Raw genomic sequence first — 22,375 nt, forward strand, 5'->3', positions numbered from 1 at the left:
CTCTATTTTAAAAGGGGAATCACTGCAACCATTTTTTAATCCAGGGAATGCGTTTAGTTTTCTTTAAAAAAGCAAGGACCCAATGGGCCCAAATTCTTGCGGGAGAATGCTTTTAGACACAGATAAAATCATAATGGATTTACTGGCTAATAGATTTAATAGAGTAGGGTCCAAGTTTATTTACAGCAACAAAACTGTTTTACTTGCAGGTTGGCAGCTCTATACAAATACTAACTATTTCACAGATGCGCTGGACATGCCTGTCATAAATCAGTCTAAGCACCGCCAGCCCCACGGTGACGATCAGACTGCCGTAAAGTGTGGCAGTCTGACCGCCACATTACAACCCTGGCAGGCAGACATGCCGGGGGACCGCCATCTCCACTGGGAACAGGGTTCCCGACAGGTTGACGACAGACAGAGCTGTAACCAGCCAGCGCTCGGCACCCCCTGGCTAATTACAACCCCACTTTCCACCAGTCTTTCCATGGCGGTCACTGCCCTATAGCATGGGCAGTGCAGGGGTCCCCCTGCCCAGCACCATCGGAATGCGCATGGTTTGCAGACAGTGCGCATTCTGATGGTGCTGGGGTGCTATGGCATTGACCTCAGCTTGAGGCCAATAATGTAGCTCTGTTTCTGCCAGGAGCCTTGTAATACAATGTTCCCACCGTTCAGCTCGGTGGGAACATTGTAATATAGTCGGGGACACCACCGCCACGGTGGTAGCAGCCTCCCCGCGGCTTTGGCGGTCCCATGGTAGGACCGCCAAAGTCGTAATCAGGCCCTTAATTAACTCAATTATTCAACTCTGGGCAACTTTAGTAGTAGTAGTAGAAGAGGAAGAGGAAGGAGTTGTCTACCAGACTAGAAGAACAAATCAGTTTCATAAATCATGGGCTCTGTTCTGAGTTAAAGATCAGGGAAATTCAGAAACTTCTGGGAAGAATTGGCGTTTTCTTATTTGATTATGTGGGAAAGTGGATATGAATTTATTAAGGTTTGTTGATATTTATTGTGAATGAATTATGTTGTATACCACGCAAGAGGTGGCTATTATTTTTGATAAATCTGTCCTTTAAAAAAAAAAAAAAAAAAATGCTGTATAGCATCTCCAAGTAAAAGAAAAAATGTATAAATGATATTTAAGGGGGAACATCACAAGGCAGATCAAGGCAGCCAAACACAAAGGTCAAAGTGGACCTACGTCAAGAAAGTCCCTTTTGTTTCAATGGGAGTTGTTGGTCACCATGCTAAATAATGCAAGAACCTACATAACACTGACTTTCAAGACTTAACATAACATTACTTACATGGTGCATGGAACATAACGAGCACTGATGGGTGATCCTTCAAAAAGTCATCAAAATCGCTGTCTGTCAAATGGTGAACCAAACTGTCCTCTTCGGCCCAAGGGACCTCAGGAGCCTGTGGTTGAGGGGGCTGTGGGCTGTAGAAAAAGAAAACGCATATCTGAGATACTTTGCCTATGAAACTTTGGATACTTGAACTAATTAATCATGGGGAAAAAAAACACTTTCAAAGAGCAACTTCCAGGACCTTCTTTGTGCCAAAAATGATATTAATCCAATGCATCTCGAAGCCAAAATTATATGAATCACTTGCACTGATGTAAAACCATACCAAACAATGTCCAGTACAGTGTGGGGCAGGCAATGTAGCATAATTCAGTACAAACCAGAAAGGTGTCCCTTGAAAACTTGGACATTTGGCCACATGTTCTTATATCTACGTTCTGAGTACATTTCAGGCTATTTATGCACTCTCAAAGAATTCGAATGACACTCTTGGTAAGCTACAGCTAGTACATAGTTCCATGAGGAGTCACATGTGAATCCATTTACATGTAAAGAAATGTTCAAGTCTAGCCTGCCAAAAGCGAATGTGACACTAAAGAGGATTTGCACGCTGCATGTTCCTTTTACTTTTTTCTACAAGACTTTTTGCCCCCGAGCAGGGGCTCATTCTGCACCAGCGCCATCCAAACCAGAGACGGTCCCCTCTCCATTCCCACCAACCAATTGAGCGCAAATCTGAATAGGAATAAGCCTACAAATATTTCTAGGGTGGGATACTATTTGCAAAATGTTTGTAAATTACCACAACACGAGTGTTTGGCTGCTCCTCAATATTTACTGGGGCGCACCCCCCTAGAAATGCCCACATCCCCAAGAAGGTTTGCTCACACAGTTTGTACCAAGTGAGGGAGCTTCGTTGCGAGTAAATGCCATTTACAAAGGCAAGGTCTATCTACTGTAGAATTGAATGTAGCTCCACCCCCTGTATATGTGCAGTTAAGTTTCACTTAGGTATGAAAATACTTTGTAACGTAGGCCAGTAGACATTAAGAAAAGTCAGGAATACTGAATGGCAAGAAGGACTTCAACCCAACGTGCATTTTTGCAAAAGATTTAAAAATCGAGTGCAACTGGATAAGTTAAAGCAGTTTTAGTATTTCAAACACAATTAACTGGATAAATACTAATAATTGTTTTTTACACAGTGCCTCATGCAAGTGCATTGTTGATTCAAAATGCTGAAAAAATCTAGCAATATGACTGTCTGCATCAAGCCCTGAACTCACAGAGCTCCGCCTTAACCCATTCACTTAGCAGGGGTTGCTAAGCTGGCATGTAGTGCTAAGGTTTGGTGGCTGATCCATCGAACAATGTTACCATAAGCAACCGCTGAGAGCAGTGTGAGTAATACAGAGTATCGCCAAATTGCTCAAAATTCAAGATACCTAAATCTGAACAGCAATGTAGGGTATCATGACAATGTGAGGAATATTAAATTAAAATACTATGGCGACACAAACAAAACTAAAGAACAACACTTGTCCAGTCTCTGTACGCCCTCTTACACAAATGCGTATTATCACAAGTAAATGTTTTTTTGCTCCTAGATGTTCCTTTTGTTCCAGTTTTATTTGGACAACCTTGTTGATGTGAAACAGAGGTGATATTGCATCTTAATGTGATTTGCTCAATGTGACGTGACAGAACTGCTTACTTTGCATCACAGTGAAATTGCATATAAGTGATTCTGAACTAAAAGCAATTCTATACTTCCTACAGGTTTTACATACTCCTTCCTTGGTTGCATTAAGGGTCATTTTGCACCTCAATATGCTGTCAATCAGATGTGATACTAATGCGCACATTTTACTCCTCTGCCTTGATTTATAGTACCACGGGGTGGAATGCAATATTTATTGCACTGGATAAAATATGAGACAGGGGTGTTCAAAATGTAGCACCTATTTAGCCCAAAAAATGGGGCATAAACATGGAGATAGCACCAAAATCCAAATTTTCTGGAAATGACCAAACACTTTCCCAAGTAATTTGGGCATATTTGACCTCCCAAAATGTATCCAAGGAGTGCAGGCTTTACTGTGCACAGACACACCCCGGCGCAGTAAAGCCTGCACAACTAGTAACCTATCCTTTACATATATTAAATGTTTGTACTGCTTTGGATGTCTACGATATCTATGCAATGGAGACCATAATGTGAATTCATACCTAAATGAATATTCTAACTAAATATTATGCCATACTCCAGCTAAAGGTAAAACAAGGGAATTTATGTGTCTAAATGTGATAGCACGCTTGTGCTGACTTGTCATCAATGGTGATTTTGTACCCAATTATATTTTGGCAACAAAAAGTTATTTTGTTCTTCAATGTGTTTTTTCAGTTAAACATTTTCCCACAATCCTGTTATGTTGCACCTAAATGTGTTTTTGCAACTAAATACGTCTGCACACTCCAGATGTTGATGCACCAAAAAAGATTTTGCACTGAAAAATGACTCTACATTTATATTAGTTTTTTTGTACTGGAATGTCATTTTTGTCCAAGTGTTTGCTCACTCCTTCCTATTGATGGTGCATCGAGAGATATCGTCTGCTTACATTCTATTTTTGCTCCCAAAAAAATGTTCTGTCCCCAAAACCTCCTCCATACTCCTGTTTATGTCGCACCGTGTGGGATTTTGCACATTAAAGTGATCTCTGCACCTAAATGTAATTTTTCAAATTGATATTAGGGCTCCTAAACGTTTTTAGCACGACATGGTATATTACATTAAGGGTGACCTTGCACGTCAATGTAGGGTTAACAAATCTGAGGTCACCTTTTACTACTGACCTAACATCTTGCTACTTCATTTTCTGCCTGTAATGGGTGATACTGCATATCGCAGCCGTTCCATAATAATTTTGTTCAACAAGTTCAAAAGACTGTAATTATTTGGAATGATCTTTTTATGACTGTCAAACGTAAAACGAAGAGCTTGATCTGAGGCAAGGTTTCAGGATATATCCAGAACAAGCTCAGAGATCTCATCTTCTCATAAAATATTAAGCACCACAAACACTGACGCCCTAATTTCGAGTCTGGGTGTCCTAGGACTGCCAGACTCACGGTGGCAGTCGGACTGCCGCCAATGCGGTCGTTCGACAGCCACATTATGACTGTGGCGAAAGTGCCATTGTACGACCGCCAGCACTGCCACTTTTTTGCCAGCCACCGGCCTGGCGGTGCCAACAGTCTTAATCTGCCAGGGGAGCGCGGCCCTGGGGATTACGACTCTCGTGTCTGCCAGCTTTTGTATGGCGGTTCCATTGCCATGCAAAGGCTGGCGGAGACGGGGTGCCGGGGGCCCCCATGGGCAGCCCCGTTGCACATTTCACTGCCTGAAATACAGGTAGTGAAAAGCAGGATGGGTGCTGTCGTACCCAATGAACCGCATCATTGCTGCCGACTCGATTATGAACCGGCATCAATGTTGTGGTTAGTTTACCGCTGGGCCAGCTGGCGGAAACTTTGTTTCGGCCCTCTGGCCCAGCGCTAAACTCAATAGGGCCAGCGGGCAGAAAACAAAACTGGAGGTTTTCTGCCCTAACGAGTTTGGTGGGTGGCCTCCGCCACCCGCCAAACTCGTAATGAGATCCCTGAGTCTTTATGACCAAGTCAAAAACTCCTCTTTATCAGTGACAAACACTCAATACTCCAAAGGATTCCTCTACGCACATCCCCTCTAATACACCCACATGCCTATGTACTCTGATCACAGTTAACTCTGGTACTCTACAATCGCCATTGTTGGACATCCTAAACACAATCAAATTCAGTGTGCCCATACAACCTCAGACGAATCACTTTTTCTCAGACCAGTAACTCATCTCCTATGCATCTCATCAGTCTTCCCTCCACATCAGTAGTCCAGCAGTCCAATGCAACTTCCTAGACTGCCCTCTCTCACGACTGTGACACTAATGTTATTGCACTCAGAGACTTTGTTCAGCCTGTCCTCCATTCAACTATCTTACTACGAGGATACAACATCTGAAACCTCAATAAAACAGAATAAACTAGTGTGGGGTTGCTTTTACATACGGGGACCCTTAACAAAATTAAGTCAAACTCTTGTAAGAGAGATTACAAACAATCCCTAAAACACAGAGAATGAATCTAATACTAGCGCTTGGCAATGTTTAATCCATGGTTTCTTTGATTATCACAATGCTCATCTTGCATCCTCCTCAAATAAAATTAAGGTACAGACAGACACTACAGAAGGATGCAGGCTACGTGGCAAAAACAGTATTAGCGCTTGTATTTGCATGCACTAGCACAATAGTGCCTAAAGTATAGGCTTGACGATGCTTGCTGTACTTTGTGTTTTGGCCTGGAAAAGCCCATTTGTAATTGGTCTGTAGTTGTTTGCGTCGTGGGGGTCCATATTTTTCTTTCATAATGTGCAAATGTATGCCTTTTTTAAGTATTCTGGTAACACTGGAGGGACATGGGATTGCTGTAACTGACTGACATGGTACTAGGTGTTTTTTTGTGGCAGAGAGATAGCTAGAGGGTGGTGGGGGTGGGGAGGTGACACCAGGCTTAAGACAGGGCAGATGGCTGAGGCATGTGGCACCACATTGTGTATGCATGCCCCATGACTATTCTGCCCCAGCATAGCTGTTAAATGCAGGGATATTTAAGTCATCATTCTCTGTTTGATGTCAATCAGAAAACACTCAGTGAAAAGCATAACAATTATTCATTACCTATGTATAATACTGTTTGCTATGTATGCCTCTCTGAGAGCCTGCAGCATTAACAGATGGATCCAAAACCATTTTATTCACAGCTATGACATCATACAATTGGAAACCAAATATGTTTCCCCACACCACTCCACCGTAGGGTAAAGCAGTCTCTTCTCATGTCCCCACCTCACCTGGGTCTCAAAAAAACAAGCAAGGCAGGAGTATGATGGCTGACTGTTTCACCCCCCACCCTTCCGCCCCATCTTCTACCTTTCAGGTCACCACAGACCCATGAAAGGCAGCAGAACCTGGCTGGTGCTGTCTGTGCAAACTCTATCATTCTCTGTCAACCATGGGTCTTCTCCTGATCCTTGCAGACGGGAAATGAAAATGTCACTTACCCAGTGTACATCTGTTCGTGGCATCAGTCGCTGAGATTCACATGTTCTGCATTAGCTCGCCATCTGGTGTTGGGTCGGAGTGTTACAAGTTGTTTTTCTTCGAAGAAGTGTTTTCGAGTCACGGGACCGAGTGACTCCTCCTTCTGTGCTCATTGCGCATGGGCGTCGACTCCATCTTCGATTGTTTTCCCCGCAGAGGGTGAGGTAGGAGTTGTACTATAGTAATAGTGCCCGCGCAATGAAATGTGTAAGTATGTACCTATTAAAGGTTTAAATAATATATATACAAATGTACAAAATTGAAGGTAACTTCTGAACTGCTACAGGCTTCCGGGGAGGTGGGTGGGCACATGTGAATCTCAGCGACTGATGCCACGAACAGATGTACACTGGGTAAGTGACATTTTCAGTTCGATGGCATCTGTCGCTGTAGATACACATGTTCTGCATAGACTAGTAAGCAGTTATTTCCCCATAAGCGGTGGTTTAGCCTGTAGGAGTAGAAGTTGTCTGAAATAGAGTTCTTAATACAGCTTGACCTACTGTAGCTTGTTGTGCGGATAGCACATCTATACAGTAGTGTTTGGTGAATGTGTGAGGCGTAGACCATGTGGCTGCCTTACATATTTCATGCATTGGGATGTTTCCTAAAAAGGCCATTGAAGCACCTTTTTTCCTTGTTGAATGTGCCCTGGGAGTAATGGGCAGTTGTCTTTTTGCTTTAAGGTAGCAGATTTGGATGCATTTAATTATCCATCTGGCTATACCTTGTTTTGATATTGGGTTACCTGCATGAGGTTTTTGGAATGCAATAAATAGCTGTTTAGTTTTTCTGATGTTCTTTGTTCTGTCAATGTAGTACATTAATGCTCTTTTGACATCTAATGTATGTAGTGCTCTTTCAGCCACAGAATCTGGCTGTGGGAAAAAAACGGGTAGTTCTACCGTTTGATTTAGATGGAACGGTGAAATAACTTTTGGTAAAAATTTTGGATTAGGTCGTAGGACGACCTTATTTTTATGTATTTGTATAAAAGGTTCTTGTGTTGTGAACGCTTGAATTTCACTTACTCTTCTTAGAGATGTAATGGCGATGAGAAAGGCAACTTTCTAGGTTAGGAATTGTATTCCGCAAGAGTGCATGGGTTCGAAAGGTGGGCCCATGAGTCTTGTTAGGACCACGTTTAGGTTCCATGAAGGAACAGGTGGTGTTCTTGGTGGTATAATTCTTTTAAGACCTTCTATGAATGCTTTGATGACTGGTATCCTATACAAGGAAGTTGAATAGGTAGTCTGCAGGTATGCAGATATTGCTGCAAGGTGTATTTTAATAGAAGAGAAGGCTAGCTTTGCTTTTTGTAAATGGAGCAAGTAATTTACTATATGTTTTGGAGTTGCGTGTAGTGGTTGTATCTGATTATGATGGCAGTAACAAACAAATCTTTTCCACTTACTTGCGTAGCAGTGTCTAGTGGATGGCCTTCTGGCTTGCTTTATGACTTCCATACACTCTTGGCTAAGTTGTAAGTGTCCGAATTCTAGGATTTCAGGAGCCAGATTGCTAGATTCAGCGATGCTGGATCTGGGTGTCTGATCTGTTGGTTGTGTTGCGTTAACAGATCTGGTTTGTTGGGCAGTTTGATGTGGGGTACTACAGAGAGATCTAGCAGTGTTGTGTACCAGGGTTGTCTTGCCCACGTTGGTGCTATTAAAATGAGTTTGAGTTTGTTTTGACTCAATTTGTTTACTAGATAAGGAAGGAGAGGGAGAGGAGGAAAAGCGTAAGCAAATATTCCTGACCAGTTCATCCATAGGGCATTGCCTTGGGATTGCTTGTGTGGGTATCTGGACGCGAAGTTTTGGCATTTTGCGTTCTCTTTTGTTGCAAATAAGTCTATTTGAGGTGTTCCCCAGAGTGTGAAGTAGGTGTTTAGAATTTGTGGGTGGATTTCCCATTCGTGGACTTGCTGGTGATCTCGAGAGAGATTGTCTGCCAGTTGATTCTGGATCCCTGGAATAAACTGTGCTATTAGACGAATTTGATGGTGGATTGCCCACTTCCATATGTTTTGAGCTAATAAGCTTAACTGCGTTGAATGTGTTCCTCCTTGTTTGTTTAGATAATACATCGTTGTCATGTTGTCTGTTTTGACAAGGATGTATTTGTGGATTATGATTGGTTGGAAAGCTTTTAGTGCTTGAAAAACTGCTAATAATTCTAGATGATTTATATGCAGTTTTGTTTGATGTATGTTCCATTGTCCTCTTATGTTGTGTTGATTGAGATGTGCTCCCCACCCTGTCATGGAAGCATCTGTTGTTATTACGTATTGTGGCACTGGGTCTTGGAAAGGCCGCCCTTTGTTTAAATTTATACTGTTCCACCATAGAAGCGAGAGGTAAGTTTGGCGGTCTATTAACACCAGATCTAGAAGGTGACCCTATGCTTGAGACCACTGTGAGGCTAGGCACTGTTGTAAGGGCCTCATGTGCAGTCTTGCGTTTGGGACAATGGCTATGCATGAGGACATCATGCCTAGGAGCTGTAGTATTGTTCTTACTTGTATTGTCTGATTTGGAGACATGTGTTGAATGACTCTGTTGAAATTGTGAATTCTTTGTGGAGTTGGCGTTGCTACTCCTTTTGTCGTGTCTATTATGGCTCCTAGATATTGCTGTACTTTGCTTGGCTGAATGTTGGATTTTGCAAAGTTGACGGTGAACCCTAGTTTGTAGAGGGTTTGTATGACTTGATTTGTGTGGTTTGAGCATTGTGTGAGCGAACTGGTTTTGATTAGCCAGTCGTCTAGATACGGGAATACATGTATTTGCTGCCTTCTGATGTGTGCAGCGACTACTGCTAGGCATTTTGTGAATACTCTTGGAGCGGTTGTTAAACCAAAAGGCAATACTTTGAATTGGTAATGTATTCCTTTGAATACAAACCTTAGATATTTTCTGTGTGATTGATGTATTGGTATATGGAAATATGCGTCTTTGAGGTCTAGGGTTGTCATGTAGTTGTGTTTTTTGAGCAATGGTAACACTTCTTGTAGTGTGACCATGTGAAAGTGGTCTGATTTGATGAATGTGTTTACTACTCTGAGGTCTAGAATTGGTCTCAGTGTTTTGTCCTTTTTTGGTATCAAGAAGTACAGTGAATAAACTCCTGTGTTTATTTGTGTGCTTGGTACTAATTCTATTGCATTTTTTTGCAGTAGTGCTTTAACTTCTATCTCTAGAAGCTGTGAATGGTGTTTTGATACATTTTGTGATTTTGGTGGTATGTCTGGAGGGAATTGCAGGAATTCTATGCAATAACCATGTTGGATAATTGCTAGGACCCATGTGTCTGTAGTTATTTCCTCCCATGCTTCGTAATATTGGCCTATCCCTCCCCCCACTGGTGTTGTGTGGGGGGGGTGAGTGACGTGTGAGTCACTGCTTGTTGGTAGTGGTTTTGGGGCTTTGAAATCTTCCTCTATTCCTAGGGAATTGCCCTCCTCTATACTGGCCCCGAAAGCCTCCCCTGTACTGTCCCTGGTAGGTGGACGGTGCGGACTGTGAGGTACTAGCTTGTGTGGCCTGACCCCGAAACCCTTCTTCTAAAAGGTGTTTTACGGAAGGTGGTATAAGATCCTCTGCTCTGCGGGGAGTAGAGTGCGCCCATGGCCTTGGCAGTGTCAGTGTCCTTTTTGAGCTTTTCTATGGCTGTGTCGACCTCCGGACCGAACAGAAGTTTTTCGTTTACTGGCATGTTAAGTACTGCCTGCTGAATTTCTGGCTTGAATCCAGACGTTCTGAGCCATGCGTGCCTACGGATGGTAACCGACGTATTAATGGTCCTTGCGGCTGTGTCTGCTGCATCCATAGAGGAGCGTATTTGATTGTTGGAAATGTTTTGACCTTCCTCAACAACCTGTTTTGCTCTTTTTTGTAGATCTTTTGGGAGATGTTCAATGAGATGCTGCATCTCATCCCAGTGGGCTCTGTCGTATCGCGCTAGCAGCGCTTGTGAGTTTGCGATGCGCCACTGGTTTGCTGCTTGGACAGCGACCCTCTTCCCGGCTGCATCGAACTTTCTGCTTTCTTTATCTGGGGGAGGTGCATCCCCAGAAGTGTGTGAATTTGCCCGTTTTCTGGCAGCCCCTACCACCACAGAATCTGGTGGCAGCTGAGAGGTGATGAATACAGGGTCCGTAGGAGGAGCCTTATACTTTTTGTCCACTCTAGGCGTTACTGCCCTACTTTTAACTGGCTCCTTGAAGATCTCCTTTGCATGGCGTAGGATGCCTGGGAGCATAGGCAGGCTTTGGTAGGAGCTGTGGGTGGAGGAGAGGGTGTTAAATAAAAAGTCATCCTCTACTTGTTCAGAGTGTAGTTCCACATTATGGACTGTGCTGCTCTAGCCACCACTTGTGAATAGGCTGTGCTGTCCTCAGGTGGTGATGGCCTAGTTGGGTATGTGTCTGGGCTGTTATCAGACACTGGTGCATCGTACAAGTCCCACGCATCTTGATCTTGGTCATCGTGGCTCATGGCGGTGTGAGCTGGCGAATGTGACGGGGTGTAAGTTGGAGAAGCCGGAGTTACAGGTGGAGGCGAGGGAGGAGGTGTTACCTTCTTTGCTGTTTGTTGCTGAGGAGCCTCTAGTGCTATAAACTGAAGTGTTCTCTTTCTTTTGACAGGTGGAAGGGTACTGATCTTTCCTGTCCCCTGCTGAATAAAGATACGCTTTTGCGTGTGATCCACTTCAGTGGATTGCAGTTCCTGTTCGAATCTGTGTTTTTTCATTTGTGAAGACATAGAATGTTCTTCAGTATATGAGCCTGAAACTGGGTCTGTTGGTGCTTTTTTCGGCTCCGAAAACCCTGTTGTTTGTTTTTTCGGCTCCGAGGTAACCTTCCTCTTCTTTTGTGCCGAAAAATCTTGGCCTCTATGGTCTTCGGCGCCACTGTCTCGGCGTCGATCCGTGTCGACACCGAACTCTCGGTGTCGATGCTTCTCTTGAGCACTCTCTCGGTCCCGAGGAGGCTGCGTGCCGGTGTCTCGACCGGAGTCGGACGATCTCGACACTGAATGGGCCTTTTTCGGTGCCGATTGTTGGTCACCGGGAATTTGGGTTGAGCCATGGCCGGTTGGCAGTGGCGTCCCCTGGGCCTTTTTGCCTTTTTTAAGTTCTGATCTCGACGTCTTACTCACAGTTTTTGTATTGTCGAGTTCGTCGGAGTCTGAATCCTGGATGGAAAAGGCTTCCTCCTGTTCCTCTTCTGTCTCGAACTGTCGATGCTCCTTTGGCGTGGACGCCATCTGCAGTCTTCTCGCTCGACGGTCGCGCAGAGTTTTTCGGGACCGGAACGCCCGACAGGCCTCACAGGATTCTTCGCTGTGCTCGGGTGACAGGCACAGGTTACAGACCGAGTGTTGGTCCGTATAAGGATATTTGTTGTGGCATTCAGGGCAGAATCGAAACGGGGTCCGTTCCATCGGCGTTGTTCTCCACGCGGTCGGGCCGACTAGGCCCCGACAGTGTGCCGAAATCTACCCCGAAGGGCACCGAAGCGCTTCGATGTTCAATGCGTCGTCGTATGTGTTTATCTCGAACCGGATCGCAACGATACCGTCGAAAATCTTCCGTTTTCAGCTATCTTTCCGTTCCGAAACTCGGAGCGACAGGAACACGTCCGAACCCGATGGCGGAAAGAAAACAATCGAAGATGGAGTCGACGCCCATGCGCAATGAGCACAGTAGGAGGAGTCACTCGGTCCCGTGACTCGAAAACACTTCTTCGAAGAAAAACAACTTGTAACACTCCGACCCAACACCAGATGGCGAGCTAATGCAGAACATGTGTATCTACAGCGACAGATGCCATCGAACAATATGTTACACTGACCATCGGCTTTCACAGAGGAGCTGACAGTGCTCTGCGCTAAATGTGCGAGCAGAGAGTAACTTTCAGCAGGAAACCGCAGAGGGTAATGGGGGAGGGTGGCAGGTAGGGAGTTTTTTGTAATGGGGGTTCAGGGTACAGAAAGGACAGATGTTAAGGGTGGCAGGGTAAGAGTTAGGGGGTATTTTTTTGTATGGGTGAAGGGTGAAAGGAGGGAACATTCAGAGGATGCTGAGTGAAGAAGCCAGGGTTTTTTTGAGTGGAAGTTAAAGGGTATGGAGTTAACCCAATGTCAAGGGTGGTTTTGGTTAAGCGTGGTTAACCCATTAGTTCTCTACCATCTGCACTTCTCTGGAGAGCAGGGGAAGCATGTGTTGGGGAGAGGGGTCATACATAACAAAACTGTACGATGGATAAATGTGAATATCGAGGAAGTTTTTCTCCTAGAGACTCTCGATATCACACCATAGACAACTTTTCAAACCCAATATCTCTTTCATGAAAACTATATATAGGCAAATGGTTACAAACGAAACATTAAAATACATGTATTTTGCATATGGAAAACGTTTCATTGTCATCAGTTTTGTCAGACACAAAGGCCAGGATGAATGGGAATAAATGTGGCTAAATACACAAGATAACTTATTCCGCTTTTCATCATCGGCACAGAATCCAGGTTAAAAAACGTTCTGGTATCAACAGATTACCATTTAGCGCGGGCATTTTTTTTTTTTTTAAACAAAACTGCTTTTGATTACCTCCACAGACAGCACAATTTTAGTTTTACAAAGCAAAATGGATAAACCGTATAACTTTGTACACGGGATGAACAGAACAACTTTGATCGTTGACTCCAAAGCTTCTCCACCACCTTCTTCGGAGTCGCTTTGCTGATAATCCCGGTTTAAAACACATTTCCGGTCACTGTGCGTTTCGACCGAAACAACGGTTTAAAAAAATACCATTTGGCAGATGTGAGCGAAATATCGGTCCAGCTGCGTTCCTCGCACATGTTAATAGATGCCTTTCCGTTGCCGGTCAGCAGAACTCGAAGCAATCAAAGAAAAATAGAGGTAAACGTGCTGTGGGGATAAACTTCCTGAAAAACTGAGAAATAGCACTGCAGCGAGACATAATGCTCTAAATTAAGCAAAGCTTGCCCAAAACGTGCTCTCGGTATCAACAAGTGGATACAATTATAACTGAATATTTGCAACTTGGTTTCAGAGAAACACCGAGCGAAGCATCATGTACTCTGGCATTGGCAGAAGTCACTGGCAGAGGAATGCTGGGGGCGGACTTGGCACCAAAATAAAAGTGGCTTTCATTGGTGGCTGAGATAGCCAAACAGAGTTTACAAATCGGGGTAGTTTCACCTTAAAACGGCACAGCAGACCCTTAAACAGGCCCACATACAGCCAAAAACCCGTCCCACACATTAACCTCCGAGACCAGTCCCTCTAGAATTGCCAGGCTGTCCTACAGACTTGTCCCACCCTGAGGAAGAACCCACCCGGCCTCCACCTGCCACATAAAGATGCGAGTTCTTATGGACACGTCGGGTCAGGGTGTATGGCTGTGCAAATTCTGTCTTCGACGAGGACGACGACACGTCAGGTTCCAGTGCTGAGTCCGCATTTTGTTTTTCATTTAAGAGTCGTCCCGAGACGAGGGAGGATGGGGGTGCCTGGAATCGACTGACAATGATAGGGAACTGGCAGGCCCAGAAGGACCCAGTTGGAGGTAGAAACCAATTAAAAAGCAAAGCAGGGGGTAAAACATTCTGATTTTTGCCAAGGATGGTTTGAAGTTGTTTCTTCCTGGAACGTTCTAATGTACTGCTGTATACTTGCAATGTTTGCAGTTTTGCAATAAGGGGAATTTAAGGTTCGTTCCCGGCATTACTGCTTTTAGAAAACCGGTGACTTTTTTTTTTTTTTATAAAAACATTAACAAGTCAACACTGACCTGGAGGCTCCAATGTGGGTGTGTGTGTGTGTGTGTGTGTCTTTTTTTTTTTTTAAAGAAATGGAGGCCCGTTTTCTATTGAGGCAGAAATCAAGAAAACCAGAATCTGGATGTGTAACCACCGACCAGTGGACAGGCAGTAGGGTTTAATGGTGCAGCACTGCAAACATCCTATGCTAATACCACCCATTTACAAACAATTGTAAGATCCAACTGTCACCAAAGCTCTAAACGCACTGGTTACTTATACCCCAGTGTTCAAATGAAGCTACTTAACATCAGATATCAGTTCTTTCCACCTGCCTCAGAAATTCTGTCCCAGTCTCTCACTGTGCCAGAAGAAGAAAAAGGGAACAGGGTGAAAAAAGGGAAATTAGCAGCAGCAGCTGAGAGTATCCATTTCTGAGTCAGATAGCAGAAGAAAAGGCTATGTGAAAGGTCCATAACGGACCAAAAGATGGATGCAAAAGGTTTGGGCTTACTCAAAGTAATTAATCACAAATTTGTGGGTAATTATTTCAGGGAGTCTAGATAAACCCACCCTAATCTGTGTAGCAGCTACTGTGGTTTCTATTGGTTGAGCCTTGGTCGTACAAAATCCTCATCCACTGCCAACAGCAGCACCACGCCTGGTCTTCTGATCAGCTGTAGGATAAAACTTTTGACTTGCAGGAACATGTGGGAGAGTTAATGGGCCTCAACGTAAACTGATAATTGTTTCACGGGCAGGCCATTCCAAGCAGTATTATGTGAGCTTGTTAGAAAAAAGCCTGTTACATTTGACCATACAATAGAGCTATGTTGCAGCACTCTGTGCCAATCACAGTGCTTATTGTATGCTGTAGGTTGCTAAACGTCCACAATGTGCTTCAAGAATGTTCTCATGGTAGTGTCTGATAGTCCAAGCACATACCCTCTATGGTGGGATTCACATTCCCAGATCCAGCAAGTGCTTTGTATGTGTGGTCTCTTATGCTAAGTGCTGGAAACCCTCCTGTCACACAGCACAACTAGAGCTTGTTAGGAACAAGTTGACTAACTGGTAAACAGACAGAACTAATGTAGGAAGTTGGCTCTGTATATACTATTTCAAAGTGAGAGATAGCGTGCACAGAGTCCAAGGGTTCCGCTTAGAGGTTGATAGTGGCAAAATTAGAGAATACTAATGCTCTATTTTGTGGTAGTGTGGTCGAGCAGTAGGCTTATCAGAGGGAAGTATTAAGTATTTGTTGTACACACGCAGGCAATACACGAGGAACACACACTCAAAGACTTAACTCCCAGGCCAATAGTTTTTATATGGAAAAATATATTTTCTTAATTTATTTTAGAACCACAAGATTCAAGATTTGAGGTAAGTACATAAAATGCAAGGTACTTCACACAGGTAAGTATAGAACTTTGATTCAAAGCAGTAGTACACAAAGCTTAGGTTAAAATGGCAATAAGCTATTTTAAAAGTGGACACTGCAAAAATCAACAGTTCATGGGGAGGTAAGTTTGGTTACGTTTTTCAGGTAAGTAAAGCACTTACACAGTCAGTCCCCTGCGCATTGGCAGCGCACCATTCGGCGTTCAAGGCAACCCCAAAGTCACAGAATCAGCAACACAGGGCTGGTCAGGTGCAGAGGTCAAAGGAGGGCCCAAAACACAAAGGCGCCTATGTATAACAGGGGTGCCCCGTTCCAGTCTGCTTACAGATAGGTACCTGCGTCCTCGGGGAGCAGACCAGGGGGGTTTTGTAGAGCACTGGCGGGGGGGAGTGGAAGGGAACAAGACACAAGCCCACAAAACACACCCTCAGCGACACAGGGGCGGCCGGGTGCAGTAGGCAAAGTAGGCTTTGGGTTTGCTATTGAAAGCAATGGAGGGACCTGGGGTCACTTAGGCGATGCAGGCAGGGCACAGGGGAGCTTCTAGGGCCAGCCACCGACTTGGCTAGGATGAGGGCCGCCTGCTCGTCACTCCTGCACTGGAAAGTGGTTCCTCTCGGTCCTGGGGGCTGCGGGTGCAGTGCTGGGTCCAGGCATCGGGTTCCTTGTTACCAGGCAGGAGCGGTCAGGGGGAGCCTCGGGATCCTCTCTGCAGGCGTCGCTGTGGGGGTGCAGGGGGGGTCGACTCAGGGTGCCCACGTCGTCGTAGTCGCCTGGGAGTCCTCTCTGCGGTGTTGGTTCTCCTGAACTCGAGCCAGGGGCGTCGGGTGCAGAGTGTGTAGTCTTGCGCTTCCGACAGGAAGAGAGAGTTCTTTGAAAGTTGCTTTAAAGTTGCAAAGTTGTTGCAGTTTTTGAACAGTGGCGCTGTTCTCAGGAGTTTCTTGGTCCCTTGGGTTCAGGGCAGTCCTCTGGGTCCTCAGAGGTCGCTGGTCCCTGTCAGATGCGTCGCTGTGCAGGTTCTTTGAATCTGGAGACAGGCCGGTAGGGCTGGGGCCAAGTCAGTTGTCGCCTTCGTTATCTCTGCGGGGCTTTCAGGTCAGCAGTCCTTCTTCTTGTTGAAGGTTGCAGGAATCTGATTTCCTGGGTTCAGGGTCGCCCTTTTAAAAACTAAAATTAGGGGTGTGTTTAGGTCTGCGGGGCAGTAGCCAATGGCTACTGTCCTGGAGGGTGGCTACACCCTCTTTGTGCCTCCTCCCAGAGTGGAGGGGGGCACATCCCTATTCCTATTGGGGGAATCCTCCAAACTCAAGATGGAGGATTTCTAAAGGTAGGGGTCAACTCAGCTCAGGACACCTTAGGGGCTGGCCTGACTGGTGGGTGACTCCTCCTTGTTTTTCTCATTACCTCCTCCAGCCTTGCCGCCAAAAGTGGGGGCAGTGACCGGAGGGGCGGGCATCTCCACTAGCTTGGATGCCCTGGGGTGCTGTAACAAAAGGCTAAGCCTTTGAGGCTCACCACCAGGTGTTACAGTTCCTGCAGGGGGAGGTGAGAAGCATCTCCACCCAGTACAGGCTTTGTTCCTGACCAGAGTGACAAAGGCACTCACCCCATGTGGCCAGAAACTCGTCTGGTTCTGGCAGGCTGGCAGAAACTGGTCAGCCTACCACTAGGAGTCGGACTGGTATTCAGGGGAAGTCTCTAAGATGCCCTGTTTGTGTATTTTACAATAAATCCCACACTGGCATCAGTGTGCATTTATTGTGCTGAGACGTTTAATACCAAACTTCCCAGATTTCAGTGTAGCCATTATGGAACTGTGGAGTTCGTGTCTGACAAACTCTCAGACTATATACTCTTTATGGCTATCCTGCACTTACAATGTCTAAGGTTTTGCTTAGACACTATAGGGGCATAGTGCTCATGCACTTATGCCCTCACCTGTGGTATAGTGCACCCTGCCCTAGGGCTGTAAGTCCTACTAGAGGGGTGACTTACCTATGCCACGGGCAATGAGAGGTGGGCATGGCACCCTGAGGAGAGTGCCATGTCGACTTAGTCATTTTCTCCCCACCAACACAAGCTGTGAGGCAGTATGCATGTGCTGAGTGAGGGGTCCTCAGGGTGGCATAAGACATGCTGCAGCCCTTAGAGACCTTCCCTGGCCACAGGGCCCTTGGTACCACAGGTACCATCTACAAGGGACTTATCTGTGTGCCAGGGATGTGCCAATTGTGGGACCAAAGGTGCAGTTTAGGGGAAGAACACTGGTGCTGGGGCCTGGTTAGCAGGGTCCCAGCACAGTTCCAACCATAACTGGCAGCAGCAAAAGGCAAAAAGTCAGGGGGTAACCATGCCAAGGAAGGTATTTCCTTTCACATAATAACACTTTTTAATAGTTTGTAACAAATCTCACTAGAAGTAGCCTGATCATTTGTTAAAAATACTATTTTATTGGCAATGGGTATTAAGTTTAAATGTGTTCCGACAGTTAGCTTGGATGGCTGTTTTGTGGTCACACATTTCATGGGATATGTCGATATAATGTTAAAGAAATTTGGAAGTGCACACAGGGATTTTTAGGGGTATCTGGCGCAATGTATCTATAAAAGTGTGATCAGAAATACAATTGTATGGTCGAGGAGAGCAAAATCTTGAGCTATTTACTGAATATCAGGATGTTTGTTTGTGTGTGGTGTGTGTGACATAGGTACTTCTATGCATTAGAAGATGTGAGAAAGCACATCCTCTGAAAGAGGATCTGTGGATGAAGGGGGTCTTCAGAACAAAAAGCAGATTGTGAACGCAATGCGAAACAAGAATGTTCCCTTGAAGGTTAAAATGAATGAATGAAGGCTTGAGTTGGTAGTAGGTCCATGTGGCATAAACAAAGGCTTTAAAAATATTTCTCCTACCTATATGTAGCTAGCCTGAGCTAAAGGTAAAGCTTGGAAGTTGGATCTCTGTTCACCAGGCCAATCATAAGTTTTAACAGAGAGGTCTTCAATGAGCTTTAGGAACATGGATGGTGGTACTTTCCTATGAGTGGGCTATGTGCACTATACAACTACATTCCAAAATATGTGTGTCGTTTCACCAGCATGGTTTACAAAAATAGAATGCAGAATGCTCAATGCTGACGTTTATTTGTAACCTCAGGATCGAAAGTTCAAACTGTGGCAGGACAGGGAGAAGAATTCATTCTTCTGAGATTGATAAACCCAGAGTCACGGAGCTGGGTATCAACAGAAGACAAACAGTTTAATGTAATGCTGTGAATACTGCATAGAAAAATCTTAAACACCACAAAGACAAATGCATTAGCGTAAAAATGGTCCATACAATTAAGACAAATCTGTTATTTTCATGTTATCACTACCATTGACAAATTATAATGCAGCTCAGACATAGCTATTAAAATAATGGACTCAATGTACAAGTTATTTACCTTTGGGAATGATATATCTGGGAGAGACATATTCTAGTTGCAGATTTCTTACCTTAGAATCTTCCCCCAGGCGCGAGACTGGATCTGGAGATTTTTTCTTCAAGTAATACCCTTGTGTGTCAGGAGGTAGTGTCAGTTGACTCAGCAGGTGTTGTTGGCATCGTAGTTGCCGTGATAACGTCGGGAGTAGTATATAGATGCCGCCTTAGTGCAGTGACGTCAGTTTTCTTTTCACATCTTTCCACGCCAAAGCACAGAGCTGCGAAGAACACAGATTGGTGTGCAAGCGCTAAGGCTCTGAATAGGGAAGTCCTATCCTTAGTAATCAGTTTGCACGCAGGGTGGATTAGTAAGGAATCTACAACTAGAATATGTCTCTACCAGATATATCGTTACTGAAGGTAAGTAACGTGTACAGCTGATAGAGACTTCTAGTTGCAGATTCCTTACGTTAGAATAGATACTCAAGCAATGCCATCCTCGGAGGTGGGCTCCAAATCAAGATCATACTAGAAAGTCCTGCAGGACCGAACGACCAAAGTAGCCGTCCCGACGGACCTGACTGTCCAGGCAGTAATGGTTAGCAAACGTGGGCAAGGATGCGCACGTAGCTGCCTGGCAGACATCCAGGACAGGAACTCCATATGCTAACGCAGTGGAAGCAGCAGTCGCTCTGGTGGAATGAGGGTACAAGCCCTCAGGGGGTTGCTTCTTGGCCAAAGTGAAGCACATCTTGATGCAAAGAATTACCCACCGAGAGATGGTACGTTTTTACACCGCCTTCCCTTTCTTCGCACCTACAAATACAAAGAGTTGATTTTCCACCCGGAAATATTTAGTATGATTGAGATAGAACGCCAACGCTCTTTTTGGGTCCAAACGGTGGAGTCTCTCGTCCTCATGAGAAGGATGTGGAGGTGCGTACCAAGTAGGCAAGGTGATGGACTGGCCTACATGAAAAAGTGTAACGACCTTGGGAAGGAAGGAAGCCTTAGTGCACAGCACCACTTTGTCAGGGTGCACAGACAAGTATGGGAGCTTTGAAGAAAGAGCCTGAAGCTTACTCACTCTCCGAGCAGAAGTGATGGCAACAAGAAAAACTGTCTTGAAAGTAAGAAGTCATAATGGACAATTGTGCATTGGCTCAAAGGGAGTACACATTTAGAAAGTAAGTACAAGATTGAGGTCCCACTGAGGCTTGATAAATGGAGTGGGGGAGAACAAATGGATGAGACCTTTAATGAATCAATTGACAATAGGAGACTTAAAGAGTGAAGGCTGATCAGGTAACCTGAGAAAGACTGAAATAGTCGACAAATAACCTTTAAGGGTGCCCAAAGCAGAGCCCTTCTGAGTTAAAGAAAGAATGAACAAAAGAACCTCAGAAAGAGGAGCAGAGAGGGGGATCAACAGATTTGTTCGAACACCATGCCACTAATTTATGCCAATGACAGGCGTTTACCGTTTTGGTGAATGGACACCTGGCTGCCAAGATAACATCACAGACTTTGGGTGGAAGGCCAAAAGCCGTCAACTGCCGCCGCATGAAGGCGGAGATTGGACAGGTTTGGGTGGAGAACCGTCCCCTGCTGCTGCGACAGAAGATCCTCCCGTAGGGGCAGTCTGAGCGGAGGATCCGTGGCCATGCTCAATAGCTCGGGATACCACACTCTTCGTGCCCAGTTTGGAACCACCAAGATAACTTGGGCCCGGTTGTTCCTGATCCTCTTGAGAACTCTGGGCAGAAGTGGTATAGGCAAAAAGGCATAAAGGAGGCCAGAGTTCCACTTGAGACGAAAAGCGTCTCCGAGCAAGTGCCACCTTGGAAACTCCAACACGCAAAACAGCGGACATTGTGTGTTCTCTGCGGAGGTGAACAGATCTAACCAAGGCTCTCCCCACTGCTGAAAGATACCTTGTTCCACCTCCGGATGGAGATACCATTCGTGATCGGCTATGCATCAATGGCTGAGTTTGTCAGCTCTGGTGTTCAGAGAGCCCGCCAGGTATTGAACCACTAGGGTAATGTCCTGATGTTCCAGCCATGTCCAGAGGTGTAGTGCCTCCTGACAAAGGGTTCAGGACCCTACTCTGCCCTGTTTGTTGCAGTACTACATGGCGATAGTGTTGTCCTTGAACACCTGCACTACTTTCCCTTTGAGAGAGGGAAGAAATGCTTTCAATGCAGGCCTGATCGCCCGGAGCTCCAGAAGATTGATATGGAGCCCAGACTCCACCGGAGACCAGAGACCTCTGATCTCTGCCTCTCCCATGTTGCCACCCCATCCCAGAAGTGACCCATCTGTCACCATGGATAGATCTGGCTGGTGAAGGGAGAGGGATCTGCCGTAGACCCAATGTGAATTTGAAAGCCACCACTGCAGGTCTTTCGCAGTCCCCTCCGAGATCTGGAACATGGTGGAGAGATTATCCTGATGCTGCGCCCAATGGAACTTCAAGCCCCACTACAGAGCAGATTCGAAGGGGAAGGAGTAGCCCCTTCGAAAGATCTGCAAAACCACCTGTCCTTAGTGATGGATTCCCACTGGGAAAGGTGATGGCGAATCCTGCCGCCAACTGGACCAGAGTGAGGGGAAGGACTAGGAGGGTATGGAGGAGGCAGCCCGGGTGGACTGGGCAGACCTCTGGTTCCTTGCCCCAAGGCCATATGGGATTCCGCATCCCCGGCCACGCAGCGACTGAACAGCATGGGTGGCACGGTGGATGCGATAGGGACACATCAGGGAGCCCCCTTCTGTGGCCACGAAAGGGGCGAAAGGCAGACTGTTGGGGGTGAGGAGCAATGGAAAGGCTGAGGGACCAAGCCGTAGCCCGGGAGTCCTTGAACCTCTCCAAAGCTGAGTCCGCCTTGTCTCCAAAGAGACAGGAGCCATCAAAGGGCATGTCCATATGAGTCTGTTGGACATCCCCAGAAAAACAGATGTAGGCAACAAGGTGTGGGGCCTCAAGGCCACCGTTGTCACAACCGATCTACCTAGAGAGTCGGTCGTGTCCTGCCCACATCTGACTGTGAACTTTGCCGCATCTCACCCACTGGTGACAGCTTGGGAGACAATAGCATGGGCCTCCTCTGGTATCTGCGGCAGAACTTGCACAACCATATCCCACAGTGAGTGGGTATAGCGGTCCAAAAGGCATGCAGTGTTCACTGACCACAGCACAAGACTGGAGGAAGAAAACACCTTCTTCCC

The 22,375-nt window shown here is 45.6% G+C and overlaps 1 protein-coding gene across 1 annotated transcript in view; it reads right to left on the reverse strand.

Annotated features, from left to right (window-relative positions):
• PDIA5 (protein disulfide isomerase family A member 5) overlaps nt 1–22,375 on the reverse strand; it is an 828,396-nt gene that overhangs the window by 372,934 nt on the left and 433,087 nt on the right. The window contains exon 11 of the mRNA XM_069224665.1: nt 1,314–1,450. Within this exon, the coding sequence (XP_069080766.1) occupies nt 1,314–1,450 (137 nt within the window). The remainder of the gene's footprint in view (nt 1–1,313; nt 1,451–22,375) is intronic.

Source organism: Pleurodeles waltl, chromosome 3_1 (genome assembly GCF_031143425.1).
Source record: "Pleurodeles waltl isolate 20211129_DDA chromosome 3_1, aPleWal1.hap1.20221129, whole genome shotgun sequence".
NCBI classification, from domain to species: domain Eukaryota; kingdom Metazoa; phylum Chordata; class Amphibia; order Caudata; family Salamandridae; genus Pleurodeles; species Pleurodeles waltl.